General features: G+C 49.4%; 1 protein-coding gene across 1 annotated transcript in view; it reads right to left on the bottom strand.

Annotated features, from left to right (window-relative positions):
• Positions 1-4,642: 4,642 nt before the first annotated feature.
• Positions 4,643-17,861, bottom strand: part of LOC141258447 (hatching enzyme 1.2-like) — a 50,099-nt gene continuing 36,880 nt past the window's right edge. Inside the window, exons 3-7 of the mRNA XM_073673446.1 lie at positions 16,692-16,870; positions 16,458-16,539; positions 5,627-5,754; positions 5,400-5,512; positions 4,643-4,915 (exon numbers count right to left, since the gene is read on the bottom strand). Coding sequence (XP_073529547.1) covers positions 4,643-4,915; positions 5,400-5,512; positions 5,627-5,754; positions 16,458-16,539; positions 16,692-16,870 — 775 coding nt within the window. The remainder of the gene's footprint in view (positions 4,916-5,399; positions 5,513-5,626; positions 5,755-16,457; positions 16,540-16,691; positions 16,871-17,861) is intronic.

Here is a 17,861-nt window from a genome sequence, read left to right as displayed (position 1 = left end):
GAAATTAGTGAAGTAGGTGAAGAGAAGAGAAGAGAGGAGGGTATGCAGACATCTGGAGAGGAACAGAGTTAGTGAGAAGTGAGCTAAGAGGAAGAAGGCAGTAAGGACCATTAAGAAACTTTAGAGGCGACTGAGGTCCAGTTCAGCAGGTAACTGGGTGAAATCTATTTGTGGGAGAAATTAAAGAGGTTGTCCACTACTATATAAAATGCCCCAATGTAGTTAAACGGTGGGGATAAGTGTTTTTGTAAATACCTTCTGCTGTGCGTCTTGCCTATGAGCAGTGCTATTGCTGACCGCTCACAGGCATCACGTGACCCTCAGCTGCGTGACTCAGTGACACGCTCCCCGTTGATTGATGGGCTGTAGGCGGGGTTTCCCCGCGCATCACAGCTTAGCATCCACCATGCGCTTTCCCTCTCCTGCATTCATTGGGACAGAGCGAGGTGGATGCTGGGCTGTGACGCGCGGGGAAACCCCACCCACAGCACATCAATCAGCGGGGAGCCAGAAAGTCACGTGACATCAGCAGATGCCACAGCTGGCTGCAGCCGGGGGTCACGTGACGCCTGTGGGCGGTAAGCAATAGGCAAGACGCACCGCTGAAAGTATTTACAAAAACACTTATCTCCACCATTGGGGCATTTTATATAGTAGTGGACAACCTCTATAAAGGAAAAAGTGAGTCCAGTGTTGGCCAGACGTGGGAAGCCCTGTAGAGAAGGGTCTTACCCAGCTGAGGACACGGTAGAGGGACGCTGCTCCAAGAGAGGCCCTCGTTAACGGATCACAGACTGCTGTTTGGGTGCAGGGTTCACAGAGAAACATATTGACTCATGTGTCCCTGAATCAGGAAGATGGAGGTTTATCTCATTTCCTCTGCTTGTTAACCATCCACATGTAAAGTGCAGTCACCCGAAACTGATAAGAACGTACCTCTGTATGAGACAGAAGAAGTTGTAAAGTGTACTGCCTGCTGCCTTGTGTACCTAAGTGTGTTGCCAATGTCAAGTAAAGAGTGCCTTATTTTTATGAACGCGCCTGATGTCCTTGTCTTGAAGTCAAATGAAACTATTGAAGAGTGTAACGAGACCGGTCTGAAGGTGAAGGCACCCATAGCAACACTGCCAGCCTACACACACACATCCAGAACTCTCGTTTTTTCTGTAATGTGCCAAGTTGTCGATCCGATGACACTCGCCTACGGCTACGATTTCGGGCACCGTTACATCATGAATGAGGGTGAGTAGGGCGCACTGCATTCTGTAGCACAGAGAGATGGTAACAACCTTGTCTGTTAGGCAAGCAATATGGAACGTGTAGCTTTCATCAGCGCACCAGGCATAGTGCATGTCAACAAACCATGGCCATGGTTATTTAGGTTACTAAAAAAAAATGAAGGTTTCTCAAGCTTCTCCTAGCAAACAATCCGTAAAAACAGACACCATATGGATGGCATTCAAGTGCCGTCTGATTTTTTTCATGTACCCCTAGACTTGCATTGGAGATTTTGGTCAATGACTCGAATCAAAATCAGACATCCGTGATTTTGTGTGGACCACTCAGTCCACAAAAATACACTGACGTCAACAGCGCCAAAAACTATAATAGGCATGGAAACAGATTATATGAAAAAAAATGACATTTGAATGAGCCCCAACTGTGAAATTTGTGGAAACATTAACTCCTCCCTTACTCTAAATGCATACATAAGTTATACCTTACAAGAAATATGGTCAGATATTTCCAAGTTCCATTCAATTCCCTTTATTGTTCTGGCTTTTTTTTTCAATTTGTATTGATCCTTGGGTACAAAGGTTTAATGGGAGAAGATTAGAGGAAGTGCCACTGTGTTGAATAACCACATTTGTCAAACTTATCAGTATAATCTCGCAACCCAGAACACAATAGTGGTGGAGTTTAGCAAAACTACATGCAACATTTTTTGTGGTGTTCCTTGGGGGCGAGGTTTAAGTATCCCAAATGTTCCATTCTAAATTTTGGTGGTAAGTATGATTTCTGCTTCATAGGAAGTTGGTATGCTCACAATATTATCACAGTATGGGAGGTTACACTAGATAGCATCGTAACATTAAAATACATCAGTATTTATTAATAAGTGGGAGATGTTACAAAATGTGAATTAAGGTCCTGGAGCTTCAAGTTACACTTCTGATTTTTTTTTTTAAACTAAGCTTATGTAGGAGTGTATGGAAGTAAAAAAAAAAAAAAGAATGGTTTCAAAATCTTGTAGTTTATTAAAAACAACAGACATGTTAAATGGGTTGTCCAATCTCCAAAAAAAAATTCTAAGTGGAAGGGATCGTATCAAATAAAAGCTTTGTGATTCCACTAGAGGCAGCATCGGTGGTCTGTGCCAAGACAGGAAGAAATGATGTCCCATTATTAGAGCCACCTGATGTCTGAGGCATATAATTGGCTGCAGCGGTCAAGTGATTGAAAGGGGATTCATTGGTTGTGCGTTGGATGATGTTCTACTCACCTGACTAATGCAGCCAATTATAGACCTCAGCAGTCAGCTAATATACGAATGAGGCATCAATGTGGCCTGCTCTAGATCCATGAGACTATGTCTCATTTTATTATTTTGAAACCATCCCTCCTGTTGAAAATGTTTTTAGACGCTGGACAGCCTTTAGATGTTTCAGTAAATCAATAACAGCATCTACAACAATTTACAAAAGAAGGGTTCAAATTGAACAAGTATAAGTATATCCTCCTCATTATCTGCCGGTGCATGTCATGGATTATTTGATTTTCTAATGCCTTAAATTACTGAAAAGTAAAGAAAAAACAATTAGGAACAATAAAATATCAGAGAATTTTTTTTTTTCAGTTATGTCTTTAGGTAGAATCCAATTTTCTAACCTAACTTCTCACAGCATCGTATCCAGGTCCTATTGTTTATTGATTACAGATTAATTGATCACTTATCTATTTAAGTCCTAATATTATTCTCGAGTTCCACAAGGGTATGAATCTATGATTGTTGGGGGGGTTTACTGCTGGAAACCGAATAATCAGTAGAATGGGGGTCCCAAAATCCCATGTGTGAATGGAGTGGTGGCGCTCATGATTGATCACAGTTTCTTTCACTACTTTCCAATTGGTAGGGATAGCCAGCAGGGAACAGAAAATGAAAACGGATCATAGGCACTAGATTTGTAGTAATGGTAAAAAAAATAGCAAATCCTGCAAAAAGGATCCAAAAAAAATCAAAGTTTATTGAACATCCATTAAAATCCAAACCATCACCTTGAAAACCGCAAACATGTTTCAGACAACGTCTTTAATCAATGTGTAAGGTGCCCAAGCGAAGTAGTTGTGGGCAAGCTGTCGCTTCCACTCGCTTTGGCTCCCCACAGACACATTGTGCGCCCGTCCTGGTATGCTACTATGTATGTGGTGTTTCCCACTTACTTCTGACCTGCAGGCCTCTTCTGACTCCAGGAATTTTTTTTCTGAAACCAGGGCAGCAATCAATCCAGGGGACATAAAAACAACTAAACCTTTACTTGGTGTCTGGCAGTATTTACAATATCTACAGGAAGGTATAAAGGCTAAGGCCCAACGGGTTGTCATCTTTCCCACAGGTATCGGATACAACTTCAGCCCTGGTTCCCGTTCTAGGTAGAACATCCCTTCTGCTATCTAGCCCTAGGGATTAGTCTCCACCTCTGGCAGTATTTCTGGATCCCATCTCACTCCGCCTCTAAGAGTTTGAGTCCTATATCTTCTTCTGCAGCCTCGCAGACAGAATGTGCCCTTTGGCCCCGAGGTTTATCTCGAGGTTCCCAGGCCGGCAAAGGGGACTCATGCAGAGGGGTTCTCTGCCAATCCACTGCCCAGGATTCTAGGCCCACATCGTCCCTAGCAGCCCTTAACTGAAGCCTGCTACTGGTCACTTGTCACTGTACTGCACAACACTGACAGTCACTTCCTAGACTTGATAACTACACAGAGATTCCCAAAGTGCCCACCCACTATGGGCTGTCCTCACACTTAATTAACTCTAACACTGTCTTTATGCCGGCTGTGTTACAGGGCAAACTTCATCTTTCATCTACATTCTAGACAGTGAACTCTTGTGACTGTTAGTTAATACTGCAGCCCACAGGAAAACATATCAGGAACAAAACATTATTCACATTGTATACCACAGCAGCATGGATGTCTTCAGGGGGAACACGGCAGCTTGTCCATCATCTCCTTACAATTGCATGCAATGATTAAAGACGTTGCCTGAAATGCGTTTCTGGTTTTCAAGGTGATGGTTTGAAATTTAATGGATGTTCAATAAACTTCAATTTTTTAAGGATCATTTTTGCTGGATTCGCTATTTTTCCTACCAGGATACATGCCATACTACAAGGTTCTCCGTGCAATGATGACTTCCTACCTCGAGTGAGCTGATGGTTTCTGTCTTTCTGACAAAGGCAAATCTTCCCTCTTGGGCACCACAAGTTCAATTTTTACATGTCCCTAGAAGCTACAGGTAGACAGTGCCAGATTTGTTCGACCACCACTTCTCCCCTCACTCTCTCTACTGATATAACAAGAGCCTTTGGTGAAGCAGAAGATGCTAGATATGGCGATAGGCCGATCTAATTGTTAATTTTGCTCATTCATTTTCTATTGGATGAATATTTTTGCTCATCTCAGGATGAATGTTAAAACACTTACCAGTGAGATAAATGGCTGTAAATTGACTGTTTAGGGAACCAGCTGTGTTCACAAACTCTATAAGCATGTTACGCGTGGATGAAATCAGAGGTAAGATTGGCCCAAACCCGTAGGTGCTCCCCAGTAGGACAGGTGATGATTTAGTAAGACCATCATAGACTTTAACATAGTCAGTAGAAGCGATGTTAAGATAGATAAACTGCAAAAAAACCTAAGACAAAACCAAAAAGTGCCATTAGTTTGGAAGAAACTACGAAAAAAAAATCCCAAAATATCTAATTCAGTAGGAGAAAAGCCAGCACTGCATTGTTCTTGAGAAAACTCCATATTTATTGCAACTTTATTCCATACGTGTTGAAATCACTGAGTGCTGGTCAGCAAACATCTGAAGTAAACTTCCTTAGCTAAGCCATGAATAAGGAAGATTACGTCTGAAACGCGTCAGATGTTTGATGACATGTGCTTAGTGGTTTTAACACATATGGAATAAAGTTACAATAAACACAGTTTTCTCAAGAAAGATGGAGTGCTGACTTTTCTCTTGCTGGAATATATTGACAAGTTCTGCTTAAGCTACCAAGCACCCTGTGTGATCACCATTACAGCTGAAGTTAGTTGTTGGTTTTCTTATGTTAAAAATATCTAATTGGTATGATTGTTTATTTTTTTATTTTATCTGTATTCATGGGTTTCACCTTGTTGTATGGGACTTGAATAAGCCAGAGGCAGTTTCCACCACCTTGGTTTGCCGAAAAGCTGTTTCCGGAAAGAGATCCTGAGGCCGTCACCAGCTTTACCCTGCAAAGGTCTTTTGGTGGTGATATAAATGGAGAATGTTAGCAGGGAGTGTAAAGTTTACAACAAATAACAGAGATAAAAACAATTAGGATTTCAGAAAAGACATCAGGCAAAGAAAACTTACTGCAGGCATAGTTGGCATTAATTTTCATCACGTCCAGGCTACTCATTCCCGATCTCTGTCCTATAGGCACATAAGCATCAGGTTTTGAGACTATAGTAGGCAAAGTCAACAATTTGGAAAAGGCAAACCTGTAGAGAGTATGAATGAAGATTTTTTTTGCCATATTAATGGGATTGTAGATTTTTTGCAGGTTGTCACAAAAATGTGTTTAATTGTTGATATAAAAAACTGACCTGATTCATATATTCATTAAATGTTTTTTTTTTTACTACATACAATTTTTTATCATGTTAAAAAAATCATACCAAGAAGAATAATTTCAGAATGTTTTCCCCTTTTAATGCCACCCATAATCTGTACAGTTCAATTGAAAAAAAAAAAGCAAGTAGAAAAATAAAAATAAATTACTAAAATAATGTGATTGCATAATTAGGCACATCATTAACCTAACACTTTGTTTAAATTCCCTTTGAATTGATGACAGCATTAAGTCTTTTTGTGTAGGAGTCTACCAGTTTGGCACATCTAGAACTGGCAATCTTTGCTCACTCTTCCTTGCAGAAGCTCCAAATCTGTCAGACTGCTAGGGCATCTACTGTGTACAGCGCCCTCTTCTGGTCACCCACAGGTTAACAATTGGATTCAGGTCTGGGCTCTGACTGGGCCATTCCAAAATTTGATCTTCTGGTGAAGCCATTCTTCTGTTGATATTGAGGTATGCTTATGATCGTTGTTGTGCTGAAATGTGAAATTCATCTTCAGCTTTTAGCAAAGGTCTGAAGGTTTTTTTGCCAAATTGATTGATATTTGGAACTGTTAATAATACCCTCCACCTTGACTGAAGCTCCAGTTACAGCTGCTGAAAAATGGCCCTGAAGCATAATTCTGTCTCCACCATATTTCACTGAGGGTATGGTGTTCCATTGGTGATGCGCAGTGTCAATAAACTGTGTACCACAATAAAAACTACAACCTATCTATTAAAAAGATAGTCACCCTCATCTCTGCACCAGCACTAAAATAAAAAAAAAGTTATTGGTCCTAGAATGGGCAAAAGTACAAAACCCTAAACTTATTTGGTTTTACCAGTTTTCTAAAGACCAATAGAATAAAGTTGAGAGTTTTGTTATTTTTTCTTATTATGATATAAAGTAGAAAGAAAACAGTGTGAAAAAACAAAGGTAGTATTGTCTAGAAAATGCATATTGATGCTAAAACGCCACGCTCAGGCTTTGTTCACACTTGCATTTTGAGTTCAGTAACATAATTAAAGAGTAAAGGGATAAAATAGAAGAAACTCAACCAGAAGGACCCCATTCTAGTTAATGGGGCCCTTCTGCTTACATGTGCATTTGTTATGTAACAGATCCATATTTACACAAATTCTGTCCCTATTTTAGGAACAAAGAAACAGAACTCAAAATGGTGGAGTAAACAGGGCCAAAATTTGAACTTCGTCATTATACTAGGTTATAAATGATAGCCTCCTGCCCATGAATGTGTCCACGGGAAAACTGAGTAAAAAAAACAATAGAGTGGAGTCAGTTTTGCAATGGGCACTACTAAGCAAGCTTGGCTCTGCTATGGTCACCCATTCAATTGTGTGGCATTTAATACTATCAATGTGTGGTTCACCAATCTCAAAAAATTTACTTGGGGCAACTTTTCTCCAGCTAAGACAACACTATTAAAGTTTACATTCATGGATGAGATCGGAATAACTATGTGTCAGCCACAGATAACACTTGTCTACATATTTTCAAAAGTTAACAGGTTCAGTTAGGAAATGAGCCATTTCTTAATGATTTTGATCTCCTGAATTCAAATCTAATATTTTTAGTTGGTTCTTGTTTCTATGATATTAAAGAGTTTTCCTTTTACTGTTACAAATAATTAATGCATAAAAGTTTCAGTACCTTGAAACATTATTATTTATGCAAATATAAAGATGCATGTGACGACACAGCTTCATCCTGGCCATGGTGCGGGGGTGAATTATTCTTAATTATGGCAGACGTATTGTTCCTTCGTTGAGTAGGTCTTTGGACATGAGCAATTGTTTCATATAAGCCTGTATGTTGACTCTTGTATGTTAATTTGTGGAATGCCTGCTGATTATGTAATTTATCAGCCCCTTGCGGTTTACTAGTCTACACAACCTAGGACAAATATGCAGGTTAATTGAACAATCGAACAATGAGGGATTACCTCTCCCCCACCTTCACCCAATCCTATCAGAGAATGCCCTGAATGACTTCTCCACATATGTAGCAAAAAAAATCCACTTTTTTATGTAAAAACATATAGAAACATGTAAATATGGTAAGAAACTAAGCTAAAAAATCCTAATACTGTATACCTTATATACAGGACATTTGTAAAAGTAGATGATGAAGCTGTAATTAGGAATACGTCATCGGAGCGGAGTTGGTGTTTTTTGATGGGTCATGCTAAGATGATAGAATGCTGAAGGCTCAATAAAATAAATAGATGACGTAATAGACTAGCTACTAACAATGGAATAATGATGATGACATAATAAAGGCGCAATCTAATATATATAATTGTCTTATCCCGTCTGTCTGTCTGTCCTTCTGTCCAGGAAATCCCGCGTCACTGATTGGTCCGGCCACGGCCAATCAGCGACGCGGGATTTCAGAACAAGATGGCGGCCGTTAGCGGCTCATCTGCCGCACGGAGGTCAGCGGTGATGCAGCCGCGAGATGACCGACGCTAGCCGGTCATCTCCCGGCTGCTCGCAGCAGAAGTACCCCGACCGGCGGCCTAGGCGGCGCCGCTCCCCGGTCCTCCCTTCACACTTGCCGTCGGGAGATCAGCGGCCCTAGTCGGTGATCTCCCGACGGTAGCCGCATGGAGGTCAGCGGCGATGCCGCCGGCCGCGACCAATCAGCGATATTGGCGCCAAATTTACACTCTCGCCCTCACCCGCTCACACGCTCACCCACAGACGCTCACACTCTCACCCTCACACCCTCACCCACTCACGCTCATCCTCACACGCTCACCCTCACGCGCTCACACGCTCACCCTCAGACGCTCACCCTCAGACGCTCACCCTCTCACGCTCACCCTCACACGCTCACCCTCACACGCTCACCCTCACCCTCAGACGCTCAACCTCAGACGCTCACCCTCACACGCTCACCCTCACAAGCTCCCACACTCACCCTCACACGCTCCCACACTCACCCTCACATGCTCCCACGCTCACCCTCACACGCTCACACTCCCATCCGCTCACCCTCACACGCACACCCTCACACGCTCACACTCCCACCCTCACACGCACACCCTCACACTCCCACCCTCACACGCACACCCTCAAACGCTCACCCTCACACGCTCACCCTCACACGCTCACCCTCACACCCGCACACCCTCACACCGTCACGCTCACATGCTCACACGCTCACCCTCACATGCACACCCTCACCTGCTCACCCTCACACGCTCACCCTAACATGCTCACCCGCTCACTCTCACACACTCACTCTCACACGCTCACCCTCACACGCTCACCCTCACCCTCACACGCTCACCCTCACCCGCTCACCCTCACCCTCACACGCTCACCCTCACACGCTCACCTTCACATGCTCACCCTCACACGCACACCCTCTACCTCAGACGCTCACCCTCAAACTCTCAGACGCTCACCCTCAGACGCTCACCCTCAGACGCTCACCCTCACACCCTCAGATGCTTACCCTCAGACGCTCACCCTCAGACGCTCACCCTCAGATGCTCCCACCCTCACACGCTCCCACGCTCACCCTCACACGCTCCTACGCTCACCCTCACACGCTCACCCTCACACGCTCCCACGCTCACCCTCACACGCTCCCACGCTCACTCTCACACGCTCACTCTCACACGCTCACCCTCACTCTCACACGCTCACCCTCACATGCTCACCCTCACACGCTCACCCTCACACGCTCACACCCTCACACGCTCACCCTTAACCGCACACCCTCAACCGCACACCCTCAGACACTCACCCTCACATGCTCCCACGCTCACCCTCACACGCTCCTACGCTCACCCTCACACACTCATCCTCACACGCTCACCCTCACACGCTCACCCTCACACGCTCACGCTCACACGCACACACGCTCACCCTCACATGCTCACCCTCACACGCTCACCCTCCCACCCTCTCACCCTCACACGCTCATCCTCTCACCCTCACACGCTCACCTTCGCATGCTCACCCTCACACGCTCACCCTTACCCGCTCACCCTCACATGCTCACCCTCACACGCTCACCCTCACTCTCACACGATCACCCTCACACGATCACCCTCACACGATCACCCTCACACGCTCACCCTCACACGCTCGCCCTCACACGCTCGCCCTCACACGCTCGCCCTCAACTGCACACCCTCAGACGCTCACCCTCACATGCTCCCACGCTCACCCTCACACGCTCCTACGCTCACCCTCACACACTCATCCTCACATGCTCACCCTCACACGCTCACCCTCACACGCTCACCCTCACACGCTCACCCTCCCACCCTCTCACCCTCACACGCTCATCCTCACATGCTCACCCTCTCACCCTCACACGCTCACCTTCGCATGCTCACCCTCACACGCTCACCCTTACCCGCTCACCCTCACATGCTCACCCTCACACGATCACCCTCACACGCTCACCCTTACACGCTCACCCTCACACGCTCGCCCTCAACTGCACACCCTCAACCGCACACCCTCAGACGCTCCTACGCTCACCCTCACACACTCATCCTCACACGCTCACCCTCACATGCTCACCCTCACACGCTCACACCCTCACATGCTCACCCTCACACGCTCACCCTCTCACCCTCACACGCTCACCTTCGCATGCTCACCCTCACACCCTCACATGCTCACCCTCACACGCACACCCTCACACGCACACCCTCACACACACACCCTCACACACACACCCTCACACGCTCACCCTCACCCTCTCACCCTCACCATCACACGCTCTCCCGCTCACACGCACACCCTCAGACGTTCACACCCTCACTTTCACACGCTCACCCTCACCCGCTCACACGCACACCCACAGATGCTCACACTTTCACCATCACACCCTCACCCTTACCCGCTCACCCTCACCCGCTCACCCTCACACGCTCACCCTCACCCGCTCACCCTCACATGATCACCCTCACATGCTCACCCTCACACGCTCACCCTCACACGCACACGATCACCCTCACGCGCTCACCCTCACACGCTCACCCACACATGCTCACCCTCACGCGCTCACCTTCACACGCTCACCCTCTCACACTCACCCTCACATTCTAACCCTCACCAGCTCACCCTCACCAGCTCACACGCACACCCTCAGACGCTCACACGCTCACCCTCAGACGCTCTCACCCTCAGACGCTCACCCTCACACACTCACACGCACACCCACAGACGCTCACCCTCACCCGCACACCCTCAGACGCTCACACCATCACCCTCACACGCTCATCCTCACATGCTCACCCTCACGGGCTCACCGTCACACGCTCACCCTCACACGCTCACCCTCATCCTCACACGCTCACCCTCACACACTCACCCTCACCCTCACATGCTCACCCTCACAATCTCACCTCACCCTCACACGCTCTCCCTCACACGCTCACCCTCACACACTCACCCTCACCCGCTCACCCTCACACCCGCTCACCCTCACACGCTCACCCTCACACGCTCACACTCACACGCTCACACCCTCACACGCTCACCCTCACACACTCACCCTCACCCTCACACCCTCTACCTCAGACGCTCACCCTCAAACTCTCAGACGCTCACCCTCAGACGCTCACCCTCAGACGCTCACCCTCACACCCTCAGATGCTTACCCTCAGACGCTCACCCTCAGACGCTCACCCTCAGATGCTCCCACCCTCACACGCTCCCACGCTCACCCTCACACGCTCCTACGCTCACCCTCACACGCTCACCCTCACATGCTCCCACGCTCACCCTCACATGCTCCCACGCTCACCCTCACATGCTCCCACGCTCCCATGCTCACTCTCACACGCTCACTCTCACACGCTCACCCTCACATGCTCACCCTCACACGCTCACCCTCAACCGCACACCCTCAACCGCACACCCTCAGACACTCACCCTCAACCGCACACCCTCAGACACTCACCCTCACATGCTCCCACGCTCACCCTCACACGCTCCTACGCTCACCCTCACACACTCATCCTCACACGCTCACCCTCACACGCTCACCCTCACACGCTCACACGCACACACGCTCACCCTCACACGCTCACCCTCACATGCTCACCCTCACACCCTCTCACCCTCACACGCTCATCCTCACCTGCTCACCCTCTCACCCTCACACGCTCACCTTCGCATGCTCACCCTCACACGCTCACCCTTACCCGCTCACCCTCACATGCTCACCCTCACACGCTCACCCTCACTCTCACACGATCACCCTCACACGCTCACCCTCACACGCTCACCCTCACACGCTCGCCCTCACACGCTCGCCCTCAACTGCACACCCTCAACCGCACACCCTCAGACGCTCACCCTCACATGCTCCCACGCTCACCCTCACACGCTCCTACGCTCACCCTCACACACTCATCCTCACACGTTCACCCTCACACGCTCACCCTCACACGCTCACCCTCACACGCTCACCCTCCCACCCTCTCACCCTCACACGCTCATCCTCACATGCTCACCCTCTCACCCTCACACGCTCACCTTCGCATGCTCACCCTCACACGCTCACCCTTACCCGCTCACCCTCACATGCTCACCCTCACACGCTCACCCTCACTCTCACACGATCACCCTCACACGCTCACCCTCACATGCTCACCCTCAGACGCTCGCCCTCAACTGCACACCCTCAACCGCACACCCTCAGACGCTCCTACGCTCACCCTCACACACTCATCCTCACACGCTCACCCTCACATGCTCACCCTCACACGCTCACCCTCACACGCTCACCCTCACACGCTCACACCCTCACACGCTCACCCTCACACGCTCACCCTCTCACCCTCACACGCTCACCTTCGCATGCTCACCCTCACACCCTCACATGCGCACCCTCACACGCACACCCTCACACGCACACCCTCACACACACACCCTCACACACACACCCTCACACGCTCACCCTCACCCTCTCACCCTCACCATCACACGCTCTCCCGCTCACACGCACACCCTCAGACGTTCACACCCTCACTTTCACACGCTCACCCTCACCCGCTCACACGCACACCCACAGATGCTCACACTTTCACCATCACACCCTCACCCTTACCCGCTCACCCTCACCCGCTCACCCTCACATGATCACCCTCACACGCTCACCCTCACACGCTCACCCTCACACGCTCACCCACACATGCTCACCCTCACGCGCTCACCTTCACACGCTCACCCTCTCACACTCACCCTCACATTCTAACCCTCACCAGCTCACCCTCACCAGCTCACATGCACACCCTCAGACGCTCACACGCTCACCCTCAGACGCTCTCACCCTCAGACGCTCACCCTCAAACACTCACACGCACACCCACAGACGCTCACCCTCACCCGCACACCCTCAGACGCTCACACCATCACCCTCACACGCTCATCCTCACATGCTCACCCTCACGCGCTCACCGTCACACGCTCACCCTCATCCTCACACGCTCACCCTCACACACTCACCCTCACATGCTCACCCTCACAATCTCACCTCACCCTCACACGCTCTCCCTCACACGCTCACCCTCACACACTCACCCTCACCCGCTCACCCTCACCCGCTCACCCTCACACCCGCTCACCCTCACACGCTCCCACGCTCACCCTCACACACTCACCCTCACACGCTCACACTCACACGCTCACACCCTCACACGCTCACCCTCACACGCTCACCCTCACCCTCACACCCTCTACCTCAGACGCTCACCCTCAAACTCTCAGACGCTCACCCTCAGACGCTCACCCTCAGACGCTCACCCTCACACCCTCAGATGCTTACCCTCAGATGCTCACCCTCAGACGCTCACCCTCAGATGCTCCCACCCTCACACGCTCCCACGCTCACCCTCACACGCTCCTACGCTCACCCTCACACGCTCACCCTCACATGCTCCCACGCTCACCCTCACATGCTCCCACGCTCACTCTCACACTCACACGCTCACTCGCTCACCCTCACACGCTCACCCTCAACCGCACACCCTCAACCGCACACCCTCAGACACTCACCCTCAACCGCACACCCTCAGACACTCACCCTCACATGCTCCCACGCTCACCCTCACACGCTCCTACGCTCACCCTCACACACTCATCCTCACACGCTCACCCTCACACGCTCACCCTCACACGCTCACACGCTCACCCTCACATGCTCACCCTCACACGCTCACCCTCCCACCCTCTCACCCTCACACGCTCATCCTCACCTGCTCACCTTCGCATGCTCACCCTCACACGCTCACCCTTACCCGCTCACCCTCACATGCCCACCCTCACACGCTCACCCTCACTCTCACACGATCACCCTCACTCTCACACGATCACCCTCACACGCTCACCCTCACACGCTCACCCTCACACGCTCACCCTCACATGCTCCCACGCTCACCCTCACACGCTCCTACGCTCACCCTCACACACTCATCCTCACATGCTCACCCTCACACGCTCACCCTCACACGCTCACCCTCCCACCCTCTCACCCTCACACGCTCATCCTCACATGCTCACCCTCTCACCCTCACATGCTCACCTTCGCATGCTCACCCTCACACGCTCACCCTTACCCGCTCACCCTCACATGCTCACCCTCACACGCTCACCCTCACTCTCACACGATCACCCTCACACGATCACCCTCACACGCTCGCCCTCACACGCTCACCCTCACCCTCACATGCTCACCCTCACACGCTCGCCCTCAACTGCACACCCTCAACCGCACACCCTCAGACGCTCCCACACTCACCCTCACACGCTCCTACGCTCACCCTCACACACTCATCCTCACACGCTCACCCTCACATGCTCACCCTCACACGCTCACCCTCACACGCTCACACTCACACGCTCACACCCTCACACACTCACCCTCACACGCTCACCCTCACACCCTCACATGCTCACACGCACACCCTCACACGCACACCCTCACACGCACACCCTCACACACACACCCTCACACGCTCACCCTCACACGCTCACCCTCACACGCTCACCCTCACCCTCTCACCCTCACCATCACACGCTCTCCCGCTCACACGCACACCCTCAGACGTTCACACCCTCAGACGCTCTCACCCTCACACGCTCACTTTCACACGCTCACCCTCACCCGCTCACACGCACACCCACAGATGCTCACACTTTCACCATCACACCCTCACCCTTACCCGCTCACCCTCACCCGCTCACCCTCACCCGCTCACCCTCACATGATCACCCTCACACGCTCACCCTCACGCGCTCACCCACACATGCTCACCCTCACGCGCTCACCTTCACACGCTCACCCTCTCACACTCATCCTCACATTCTAACCCTCACCAGCTCACACGCACACCCTCAGACGCTCAGACGCTCACCCTCAGACGCTCTCACGCTCAGACGCTCACCCTCACACACTCACACGCACACCCACAGACGCTCACCCTCACCCGCACACCCTCAGACGCTCACACCATCACCCTCACACGCTTATCCTCACATGCTCACCCTCACGCGCTCGCCGTCACACGCTCACCCTCACACGCTCACCCTCATCCTCACACGCTCACCCTCACACACTCACCCTCACCCTCACAATCTCACCTCACCCTCACACGCTCTCCCTCACACGCTCACCCTCACACACTCACCCTCACCCGCTCACCCTCACCCTCTCACACCCGCTCACCCTCACACGCTCACACGCTCACCCTCATACGCTCACCCTCACACGCACACCCTCACATGGACACCCTCACACGCACACCCTCACACGCTCACCCTCACACGCTCATCCTCACACGCTCATCCTCACACGCACACCCTCACACGCACACCCTCACGCTCACCCTCACACCCGCTCACCCTCACACCCTCACACGGTCACCCTCACATGCTCAGCCGCTCACCCTGTGCTAGCCGGTCATCTCCCGGCTGCTCGCAGCAGAAGTACCCCGATCGGCGGCCTCGCTCCCCGGTCCTCCAAAATTCATTAGGGGCCCCGGGGGGGATACATTGGGGGGGTTAATTTAAAGTAGTGCACAACCCATTTAAATACCGCTTCGCTGATTAGTCGAGCCCGGTCGGCACATACATATTCTAGAATACCCGATGCGTTAGAATCGGACCACCATCTAGTTTTTCTATAAGCCTGCATGAAAGGTGTCATAAGTAATTACAACCTCCTCTGGATCTTGAAAATTAGAGCCAGTCAGCAAACTTAAGAATCATATTTGTTTTCAGCACCACAAAATTAGTTCTGTTCAACTCTTTTGGTCGTAATGGTGGCTCATTAGGGTACTAAGGGGTTGCTAACAACTCACTGACCCCTGACCGGAGAATTTAGATACAAAGTCAATGCTAGCTCAAATTTTGCATACCGACACCAGTGCTTAGTACCCGCCTAGGAAATACTTCTAAAAATACCATGAATACAGGAGTTCAATTTTTACTAAAAATTTTTTTACAAGAAAAAAATCAGTGCGTGACAGTGTAGTAAGAAATAACACTAGGTGGAATAAGGTACAAAAAGGAACATCTATCATCTGGACTTACCTATGGTAATGCATCACTGATGTATAATCATAGGGAAGGTTAAAGGTGTTTCCATCAACGACAACAAAATTATCCCAGTAAGCTGGAAGAGATTAGAACGATTGTATCACATATAAATGCAACCGAATGTGAGGATTCAGCAGCTTCTCTCCAGAGATGATGAGTGGCTTTATGTATGAGGTTCCTGCAATCAATATCAGTGGATTGACCACCAACATTTGTAAAACTTCTCACCTTGATCCATGTTCTGCCATAAGATGTCAATGTAGTTATCCCGGTCTATTCTGGTATGTTCATGGAAGAACCCAATATTGTGCATAGCTTCATGTTGTATCACACCATACACCATACAGCTTGGACTGGCCAGGCTTACTGTTTGCTTGCCTGAAATTTTCCCAATGTAAGACCAGCAGCTACGTATAAGATTATATAAATTTCAAAATACAATCTTGATAAAATGAACATTTATCTTGGAAGCTGTTACATATCTTATCCTGTACTAATATTACGTTCCAGAAAATTATAGCAAAAGATTGAGCAGATTTTATAAAATTGGTTCAAACGGAAAGTGGAACAGTTGTAAGAAGAACCCAATTACGTTTCTTCTTACATTTCCAAGTAGGCTTCTAAAAACCAAGACAGAAATCTGAATGGTTGGTTTGGGCCACAATCTCTATTGCTTCAGTTTAAAAAAAAATAATCTCAGCCTTTAACCCAAGCGAATCTGTGAAGCTCATTCAGGTGAGCATATAATTGGGGCGGTTGCTGTCCATATGCACCACAGGCCTCTCACGAACCCATTGTAGGCATTGTGCCAGTGCAAACAGCCAATTTTCTATGCAGACCTATGGTCTGCGTGGTAAAAAATCCCAACATATACTAATCTGGTCCGTTTTATGGATCAGAAAGATGCGTGCAATAAAAAAGGCAGCTTCAGCACCCGTACACAATGCAGACAAGTAGATGGAGGTGCCCAAGGAGCCAGTCAAGTCTGCAATTTGTGATCGTGACTGACCCATATGTGAGGGGAGTGTGGAGAATGTCTACTCCACTCCCCTGTAGAACTGTACTGTTTTAGTAATTCTATGTATGTTTTAGTCATCTGAAAATGTGTTATTTTCAGGTACGGCCATTATATGGCAGCAGAGGTACTGTTTGATACTACATTACCCTTATGTCAGTGGGACACAAGGTTAACTAGTTTGGGGGCCGCACTCAGTGACGAGCTAGAGACTGAGGGATCTCTGGGAGTGAGATTCGGCCATCTTGGTTAATTAAGAAGTAGCAGTGAGTAAGGAGAGACAGAGAAGAAAAGAGATGGGTGTGTGTGGGAGAAACCAGGAGTATTAACAGGAACAGGCACACCACAGTTTAATCTATACTCTAAAGGTCAATTTGTGGATC

The sequence above is a fragment of the Phyllobates terribilis genome, unplaced genomic scaffold, assembly GCF_046119375.1.
Source record: "Phyllobates terribilis strain yellow unplaced genomic scaffold, ASM4611937v1 Scaffold_3__8_contigs__length_932513732, whole genome shotgun sequence".
Lineage (NCBI taxonomy): Eukaryota > Metazoa > Chordata > Amphibia > Anura > Dendrobatidae > Phyllobates > Phyllobates terribilis.
The sequence above is the reverse complement of the archived record's forward strand: the minus strand, read 5'-3'. Positions and strand labels throughout refer to the sequence as shown.